Raw genomic sequence first — 10,003 nt, 5'->3', positions numbered from 1 at the left:
TCAGAGCGGCATGGGAGGCGGAGGCTGGTGCAGGCGGCAGGGAGTGGCGCGTCCCGGGGAGCCCGGCGGCACGGTGAGTGTCGGGGATCGCTAGTTCCTGCCCCTCTGGGCCAGGGTCCGTCCCCCTGAAGGGCTGGGCTGGGACTAGCGGAGCATGGGGAGCCGGCCGGGGGCTCCGGAGCTGCGGACCGGGCTGCCAAAACAAAACACAAAAAAAAAAGAAGCACGGCAGGGTGGCCGGACTGTGCCACCCCAAGATTGGCTGGAATGCCGCCCCTTACAATGTGCTGCCCCAGGCACATGCTTTCTTGTCTGGTGCCTGGAGCCGGCCCTGGGTGCCACTGCAACCCACAAAACTCCCATTCGGCTGCTGACTACTCCATAGGCATCTCAGCACCCAAGTTTTTTGCAGTAAAAATTCCCTAGGCATCTGTGTTCCTGCCTCTGAGGATGTGAGCTGCAACCTCACTCTGGTGCTTAGGCACCTATTTCAGCCCTAAGCTCCAGAGCGATCCATGGACTGAGGAAAAGATAAGCACTCTTGGCCTAAATCATGTGTGGGACCCACTCCAGTAGACTTGCTCAGAGGCTGCCTAGCTCCATACAAAATAGCCAGAATGCAGGGGAGGAGAAGACTCCCTTTATAACAGGGGTTCTCAAACTAGGGGTCATGACCCCTCAGGGGGTCACGAGGTTATTACGTGGGGGGTTGTGAACTATCAGCCTCCACCCCCAAAAGCCCGCTTTGCCTCCAGCATTTATAATAGTGTTAAATATAAAAAATGTATTTTTAATCTATAAGGGGGGGTCACACTCAGAAGCTTGCTGTGTGAAAGGGGTCACCAATGCAAAAGTTTGAGAACCACTCGTTTATAATCTTTAACTTGGTGGTTAGGGTTCTCAGTGGGGACTTGGGATACCCCCTAGTCCTCCCCTCTGCCTGATGAGAAGAAAGTTGAACGGATATCTGCCACCTGGCAGGTGAGAGCCCTGAGCCCTAAGCACTAAGCTATGGCACATACTGATGTAAAGTTCTCTCAGTCTCTCGTATTGAAGTTGTTCCAGTTTCATTAAATAATCGAATATTAACTGGACCAGAGAAAGAGGTAGAATGACTCAATGGCCCAGTAGTTAGGGCACTACTCACCTGAGAGATGGCAAAGCCCGGCTCATCAGTCACAGGGGGAACTTGAACCAGGGATTTCCCCACACGAGTACTCTCACGTCTCACCACTGGGCTAAAAGTTAGAAGGGAGTCACTTTCTCCTACCCTTCTGCTTTAGTCTTCCCCCTGGTCTTTTGTATGGAGTTAGGCATCCTCTAAGCTCACCTACTGGATTGGGCCCTGGCTGGGATGATTTAGTTGGGGTTGCTCCTGCTTAGAGTAGGGGGTTGGACTAGATGACCTCCTGAGGTCTCTTCCAACCCTCATCTTCTATGATTCTGTGTGTGATTTAGGCAGGGGAGTGCCTTTCTTCCCCCAGTTCATTGACTGCTAGCAGCGAGAGGCACTTCCTTGCAGCCCAGAATTAGGTGCCAAACTCCCAGAGGGCTGGGGCTTAGCAATCAGTGCAAACTTTCCATTTTGTGTCCCCTCAATGTGGCTGAGCCCACATCTGGAGGAATTGCTTCTATTTTGTGGCCTGCTCATTCCATGGCTCATGTTATTTTAATGGTGCCAACGGTTGTGGGAATTTTCTGATATGCTCACCTTTCCAGTGGGAACTGGATTGAGTCCACCAAATTCATTTCCCATGGAACAATGAAAAAATTGCCTGTTTTTATCACTTCTGACCTGATCTGAATAATTAGTGTAAAGCTAAGAGGTGCTATTGGCACCAAAGCTAATTGCATAAACTGCAAGTGAGTGTTTACCGCACGTGTGTGTGACAGACCTGCTAACACCTAACTTCCAGTGGGACACTTGAGGAGGAAATAGGACCATGCTATGTAATGCCAAGGAAATGCACTGGACTAGGAGAGCTTTCTAAGGAGAGAAATAATGAAAGTTCTGCTGAAAAATCAGGGACAGTTCCACCTAAATAGGGAGAGATGATGTGGGGCTGGGGTCTGCCCTCTAATGCATTGGGGAGGGGGGAGCGATAGCTCGGTGGTTTGAGCATTAGCCTCCTAAACCCAGGGTTGTAAATTCAATCCTGGAGAGGGCCATTTAGGAATCTGTGTGGGGTTGGTCCTGCTTTGAGCAGGGGATTGGACTATATGACCTCCTGAGGTCCCTTCTAACCCTGATGTTCTATGACATAGATGTACCATGGGGTGGGTGGCTGTAGCATGTGACTTTTTTGCAGGGGCAGGAAAGAGCACACACTATGTGTGGTCATGGCAGGAGAACGGAATGGGGGTGGCAATGGGATGCGACACTCATGGAAGCTGGGAGAGCATGGTGGAGGCAGATGGCTTGGAGGGGGGCGGGGAAGGAGGTGAGTGGTAAAGGGATGCAGCCTTGGTGAGTTGCTCAGTGGCATGTGAGGGGTGTGGCCACAGCATGGGACATGCGGGGTGAGAGGCTAAAATGCATGGCTGTGGCAGACAGCTCTGGCATGGGAGGAGAGGGGCTATGGGCTGGCATGCAGCGGGCTGGCCTTGGCCTTTGAGGTGAGGGGGCTGAGATGGGGGGCTAAGGCAGGTGGGTCCAAGGCAGGGGGCAGGAGGGTGGGGCTGAGGTGAGGGATAGGGCGGGGTCTGTGGCCAGTGAGGGGAGGGGGCGGCGGGGGGGGGGCTGGGGCCAGTGAGGGGAAGGGGCGGCTGAGGGAGCCCTGGGGGGCGGGGGGCGAGTCACGCTGCGGCCGAGGCGAACGGCCCCGGAGTCTCCAGGCCCCTCCCCTGCGGGGCGAGCCCGCCTCTGTTCCCGGCGGCCCCGCCTCCCGGCCTGGCGCGGGGCTCGCGTCTCTCCGAAGGCCGCAGCCGCCGGCCCGGGTAAGGAGCGCGCGGGCCGGGGCCTCGTTCTCTCCGAGGGCCGCGTGGGGCTCGGGCGGCAGCGCCCTTTCCTAGCGGGCGGCGCCGAGGCCGTGCAGCCGGAGCGAGGGGAGGAAGCGCTCGGGCCCGACTCCCCGCAGGGCGCCAGCGGGGCGGGACCGACTGGGCCCAGCGCGGCTCCCCGGGCCTCTGCCTGCGCCGAGCGAGCGGAGCCCCGCTGGGCTGCCCCCTCCCCGGGCAGCGGTGGGCTGCGAGGTAGCGCACAGGGGAAAACCTCACCCCAACTCCGTGGACCAATGCTGGGATCCAGATGAGCTGTTACCGCTCAGAGAGATGGAGAGTCTCGTGGGTCCTTTCCTGAAACCGCCTGCGCTGTAGCAGTCCCAGAAAAAGCTGCTCAAGTATAAATACAAGTATGTGAAGGAGATGCGGTCAGTCCATTTCGGCCCGTTTCCTTTCCTTGACATACCTGTGTGGTTGCTGAAGGCAGGCTGGCTGGTGGTACTTTCCTAGTGACATTGGTCTGTGTGTTAACACTAATGGTGGGGTTATTCATGTGCTTAAATATTGTCAGGATCAGACTGACAAATATCTACCCTACTAGTAAGGATTTGTTTTATCGGGGGTCACTGGGAGACACTAGCTGTGTTGTTTTTCCTGCTGTCGTGATTTCTTTGACCCCTATCACTATACTCTCTGAGCATTCCCCTAAGGTAAGAAAGTGTTATCCCCATTTTACAGATGGTGAAACCAAGGCCTGGTCTACACTACGACTTTAATTCGGATTTAGCTGCGTTAATCCGAATTAACCCTTCACCCGTCCACACTACAGAGCCAGTTAATTCGAATTAAAGGGCACTTAAAATCGATTTCTGTACTCCACCTCGACGAGCGGAGTAGCGCCTAAATCAATTTTGTTAATTCGAATTAGGGTTAGTGTGGCCGCACACCACCGAATTACTGTGGTTAAAGTAATGGGGTAGTGTGGCCGCACACCACCGAATTAATGTGGTTAAAAACCGAATTAATGTGCTTAGTGTGGCCCCGCACAATCGAATTAATTCGAATTTGGGAAACAGGTTGTATAATCTAAATTCGGATTAATCCTGTAGTGTAGACATACCCTAAGGCACAGAGGGTATGAGCAAAACTCCCAGCCTGGTTAGAAACACTTGTGCTAGTGGGGCTTGAGCTCGCACAGGAAAAATAGCAGTGTGGATTTTGTGGCTTTAGAAGCAACCCAAGTGTGTGCCTAGAGAGTCAGATGGGCTTGAAAGCCCACACTGCTATTTTTAGCATACTTGCTAACTTGACTCTTTCTACCTAGACTGTGAGGCTCTCTCTCAGCTCTAGTGTAGACATCCCCTAAGTCTCTTTGGGTATGTCTGCACTGGAGCTGGAGTATGTCCCTAGGGTTTCAGACAGGATTGTATGTGAGCGACTAGCCTGTCGTGGTGCCTGTGCAGTTGTGGCTATGCTGTGACTTTTAGTGTGCTAACTTGATCAAAGCTAATGCCAATATGTCTACCTGAACTGGAAATTACACCTCCACCTACCGTCACAGGAGGTCTGTGGTGGGCTGTAAAATAAGTCCACATTGAACCTTTTTTGCTTGATTTCCAGTAAACCCATTGCCTTAGCTGCAAAACCATGCTACTTCTTTCCCAGGAAAAGATATTTCCGTTTTTGTTTTAAAGTTGCTCCCTATTAATTTCATTGGGTGACTCCTAATTTTTGTGTTGTGCAAAGGGGTAAATAACACTTCCCTATTCACTTTTTCCACACCAGTCTTGTTTTTTTGTAAACTTCTCTCTTATCCCCTCTTAGTTGTATCTTTTCTAAGATGAACAGTACCGGTCTTTTTAATCTCTCCTCATATGGAAGCTGTTCCATACCCACCCTTCTCTATACTACTTCCAATTCTAATGCATCTTTTTTTAGATGGGGGGCCACCAGAACTTACTGCCATTTTCAAAGTGTGGGCTTGATATGAGTGTGGGTGGTGGTAGAAGAGGACACACTCAATTTGTGAAATCAAAGTCTGAAGTCTGGATAACAAGTGAGCTTGTTAAGAAATTAAACAAACTTGCTTTTATGTCATGAGGATGAAGTCTCCAGCTTCCATCTTTTGTGTTAGCACAGATGCGTTGGCCAAAATTCTTGTTTTGGATAGTTACAATTTGCCCCCTCTATTCCTTTCAATTGCAATATAGTATTTTTCACTGCTTTTCCTAAACAGTTCTGCAGTGTTTCTGTTAAATTGCTGTATTTTTTTTGTAGTGGGTGAAATGATCTGCAGAACTAGGGGGGATCTCTTGGCTCCCAAACTGCTGGTCATTTTTCTTAAATAATGCTTCTTGAGTTAAAATGTTGGTTCTGAACTGAGAACCCAACTGTCGCCCTGCCAAGAGTCTGAACTGTCTCTTAAAGTTCTGTGGCGCATGCTGTAGCTGCTTGGTTCCTTCCCGCTGTTGTTCCTGCCTTGCCTCTGCTCTTTCCCCCCATGCTCCACACCAATTCTCCCAGATCTCTCCAAAATGTTACCTTTCTATATTAGTTGGATAACTTTTACTAGTTAATTAGCACTTGGGGAATTTAAGGCATAATCTATTTTCTGTCTAAATGTGCATGCATTGGGTCAAAATGGAGGTCTTACTCCAAAGCAGTACTACTTGTGTAACTTTTTATTGCACTCTTAGAATGTCTCAGTAAAGTATTTTTCCCTTCTCATTCTGGAGCACAAACTCTAAAACCAAACAAGTTGAAATAGCTAACTTTTTCTTAAAGTTTACAAATGCATTATCTGTTTAGGTTTTTTTAACTTGTTCTGTTTTTTCTTATGGTTGGGAAGGTGTCATTGGTTCGGTTCATGTTAACCCCCTTATCTTTTCTTTGTTTCCCCTCCCCAGATTGTGGGTTAGTCCAAGAATGAACAAATATACGAAGCCTTATGTTGAGCAGACCACAAATCTTGAAAAATTCAGCCCTGTGATTCTTGCTGAAATTGAGGAGCTCTTTGAGAAGAAGTTCTCATATACAAAACCACCGAATAGTGATTGGAAGCTGCCAGATTCCAGTGATGTGTTTACCTGCAATCACAAAGAATTCAATACACTCCTTGCTCTGAAGGACTCCATGAATGAAGTCAAAAACCAACTAAGTGATAAGAAATTGGATGCATGGCATCAGCACACTTCCTTCACCAACAAAGCTGGGATAATCATTCCTCACGTGAAGAAATCTGTGAATGCTGAGTTGTGTACCCAGGCTTGGTGCAAATTCCATGAGATTTTGTGCAGTTTTCCCCTTCTCCCGAAGGAAGCTCTTCAGAATGGAGAACTCAATTCTGTCCATCTCTGTGAAGCACCTGGTGCTTTTATAGCCAGTCTCAATCACTACATAAAATCCCATCACATTCCCTGCGATTGGAACTGGGTAGCCAATACCCTAAACCCATATCATGAAGCAAATGACACCCTTGTGATGATTATGGATGACCGACTTATTGCAAATACCTTGCCATGGTGGTATTTTGGCCCAGATAATACTGGGGATGTGATGACATTGAAACATCTAACTGGACTTCAGCACTTCATAAGTAATATGACCACTGTTCACTTGGTAACTGCTGATGGGAGTTTTGATTGCCAAGGAAATCCAGGTGAACAAGAAGCGCTTGTCTCACCTCTACATTACTGTGAAGCAGTCACTGCTTTAATGATCCTTGGCAATGGTGGCTCCTTTGTTTTGAAGATGTTCACTTTATTTGAACATTGTTCTGCCAATCTGCTTTTTCTGCTAAATTGTTCCTTCGAGGAGGTCCATGTCTTTAAACCTGCCACTAGCAAAGCCGGGAACTCTGAAGTCTATGTAGTTTGTCTTCATTACATGGGCAGAGAAGCCATCCATCCTGTGCTGTCCAAGATGATGCAGAACTTTGGAACAGAAATGGTTAACAAAGCACTCTTTCCCCAACATGTGATTCCAGAATCTTTTCTTAAAATGCATGAAGAATGCTGTGCCTTCTTTCACAAGTACCAAATAGAGACTATATCTGAGAACATCCGACTCTTTGAGTGCATTGGGGAAGCAGAACAAGTAAAGCTGAACAACTTAAGGGACTGTGCAGTGGAATTTTTCATGCAAAGATTCCACCTGAAACACATTACAAGAAATAACTGGCTAGTGAAGAAATCTCATGTAGGCTGCAGCATGAATGCAAAATGGTTTGGACAGAGGAACAAATATTTTAGTACATACAATGAAAGAAAAATGCTGGAATCCCTGACATGGGAAGATAAAGTGGCCAAAGGCTATCTTAATCATTGGACTGAAGAGCACACTTTAAGTAATGCTGGGAAAAGCTGCATTTTGGAAGGGTCATCCTGTAACCTTGAATGTAATTTATGGTACGTACTGGAGGGAAAGAGGCTGCCAAGAGTAAAATGTTCTCCATTCTGTGATGGTGATGTCTTGAAGAATCTCAATGAAGCCATTAAAGAATCATTAGTAGGCAGACTAAAAACTAGTTCCTTTTCCAGACGAACACAGCAACCATGTCATTCTTGCAATGTTCTTACTGAGGCACTGATACTATCTGAGTTGTCTAGCCTTACCAAGTACCATCAGAAGGTACCAAATGAAGGATGCAGTGACCAAATCAAGTGTCTTGTGGTGGGCTTTCCGTCTCTTTGTGACATCAAAAGCCAGTCCAACATGGAAGTTAGGCTCCTGGAGTCAGCCACACTCTTGACTTTCAGCTGTTCTTTGCTTCATGATGGAGAGCCAAAATATCAGCACCATCTCTTAGACTGCCTTCTGCGTGCAATTAATCAGCTTCAACTGGGAGATGCTTTGATTCTGCCTGTTCTTTCTTGTTTTACACGCTTCACAGCTGGCCTGATTTTTGTACTGCACGGCTGTTTCAGCTACATCACATTTGCTTGTCCCATATCCTCTGAACCTCTAGGGACCAGTGCTGTTCTATTGTGTATTGGCTATCGAGGTCTTCCAAATCCAGTTGTTGAGTACCTGCAGCACCTGAATAAACTAATGAGCTCTTTGCTCAGCTCAGACTCTCCCCAGCAGGTTTTGCAGTTTGTCCCTATGGAGATGCTTTTGAAAGGCATGCTGCTCGAGTTTTTATGGGATTTGAATACTGCCATTGCAAAGAGGCAGCTCCATTTGATTGTACAAGTTGAGCAGCAGCAAATGTCGAGTAATCTTTAATTTTGGTGATTCTAGAATCGAATTGGTAGATGTTGTTTCAAAGAAGATTCACTTCACTGGCTCTTTAAAGTTCTTAAATTTTTTCTTTTGCTAGTGTGAATATCACTTAATTTTAAAACAGTGGGATTTATTTTAATGTTGGTATCCAAACAGTTCTACAGTACTGCCTTATGGTATTAGGTGTTGCCATACAATCCTGTAAGCATGGGGGTTATTCTATATGGTGGGGAAATTGTGAAGCAAAATGAAGGACTGAAATTCTGGAGAAAGGGGAGTTCTTCTAGGTAATGCCTTTGTACAATCTTGTCTCTCCCCATCTAGGTCCTCTTCCCTCCATATAGGCATAACCTCACAATGACTCTATTTCTGTGAAGAGATCTGAATGGAGCTTAATTGATGCCACTCCTTATCAGCCAGTAGAGGCTGCTAATTGTACCCCTTTCACACTGTCACACACTGTTAATTCCAGAGTTTTGGGGACCCAAATGTGGTATTCAAACTTGTTAGCTGATAGCCTTTCCAAGCTAGCTAATCTTCCCTTTTGATTAAAAAGAGGCTATCTATGCTGTCGCCTGCAGAAAGAATTGGAAACCTTTAAAAATATCTCTAGAGTTTGCTGAATACACAACCATATTGAGATCAATACAAGATTTGCTTCAGAAATTCAATTTTATAAGCTGTTGCCTTAGCTGATCTGCAGCCATGCTGGCAAAGGCCTCAGTTTTTCAAAAGTGACCGACTAGTGATTTGGATGTCTCCACTTTTGTTGCCCAACTTTAGGCACTAAAGAAGGTTGACTTTTCAGAGTTCAGGTCTTCACCATTTTCTGAAAATTTAGCCCCCCTTTAATTTCAAGTTGGGCACCTGCTGGCAGCCGCTAGAATGCTAAGTGATGCCATTTATAACATCCCACCATGTAGGCCCAAGGTCAGATGTAAAGCACAAGGGAGACTGGCTTTCTTATAAGGAATTTTGTGATTGCAGAATCCCAAGTTACAAATCCTTGCTTTTTCAGCGGTGTATAGGAGGGAATCAAGACTTCTGGGTTCTATTCCCATCTATGAAATTGACTTGCCGTCAACAAGTCACTTCACCTCCCTATGCCTCCATTTCCCCATCAGTATAATGGCCATAATACCATTTCAGTCTCCAGAGTGTTTGAGGATTCATTCATAAAGAGTTTGAGAACCGTGGGTGAAAGTGAGAACTGCCTATTGTTGTCTACTATGGTAGCTGTCAGCAGGTGACCCACAACTACTGATTTTTAATTAGAAATGTTATCAAGTGCAGTTTATAAACAGCAAATAGTATATCCCACTATGTGAACGTTGGAAGCATGGAACTGAGAAAAAATGAATGAAACTTGTTAGAAAAAAAGTATGTTACTTGATTTGATCCTTTTAGGAGTAAAATGAAAGAGAGAATGAGTAATTGACACCACTGTCCCTTTAACGAAAATCAGGTTTTACTTTTTCATATTGCTCCTTTAAGATCTCATTTTGATATCTAATTCATTTTCATTAAAACTTAGTCTCCAAGATTCTAATTTACATAGAAGACTTGCCCAGATAGAGAGAAATGGTATTTAAAGGGGGAAACTTATGGATTTAATGTTGGTATAAAAATAGCATAAATGAGTGCATGTGAGAGAAAGGGGTTAGTAAAAGAAAAGACAGCCTCCTGATTAATTACCAGTCACCTGTGGAAGTACTTCTAATTACATAAGGTAGGAGCTTGAAGGATATTTGATTACCAATGGGGATTAAAAGCACTGAAAAACTGTTTTGTCTGATGGTGCTGTGCACTTAATAGTGTTTTTCTTGTCACTTTGGAAGGG

General features: G+C 46.2%; 1 protein-coding gene across 2 annotated transcripts; it reads left to right on the top strand.

Moving 5' to 3' along the window:
• The first annotated feature begins 2,861 nt into the window (after positions 1–2,861).
• Positions 2,862–8,249, top strand: LOC113406954 (cap-specific mRNA (nucleoside-2'-O-)-methyltransferase 2-like). 2 transcript variants are annotated; one of them, XM_026653877.1, is made up of 2 exons: positions 2,862–2,937; positions 5,847–8,249. In XM_026653877.1, exon 2 carries the CDS (start codon positions 5,866–5,868, stop codon positions 8,164–8,166), a length of 2,301 nt encoding a protein of 766 aa, XP_026509662.1. In that variant the 5' UTR covers positions 2,862–2,937; positions 5,847–5,865; the 3' UTR covers positions 8,167–8,249. The 2 variants fall into 2 exon arrangements, with proteins under 2 accessions (XP_026509662.1, XP_026509663.1); XM_026653878.1 differs by lacking the exon at positions 2,862–2,937 and adding an exon at positions 3,330–3,350.
• Positions 8,250–10,003: the final 1,754 nt, after the last annotated feature.

The sequence above is a fragment of the Terrapene carolina genome, unplaced genomic scaffold (assembly GCF_002925995.2).
Source record: "Terrapene carolina triunguis isolate 2854851 unplaced genomic scaffold, T_m_triunguis-2.0 Scaffold166, whole genome shotgun sequence".
In the NCBI taxonomy this organism is placed as follows: Eukaryota; Metazoa; Chordata; order Testudines; family Emydidae; genus Terrapene; species Terrapene triunguis.
Note: the sequence above shows the minus strand (reverse complement) of the source record. Positions and strands in the feature narration are given on the sequence as shown.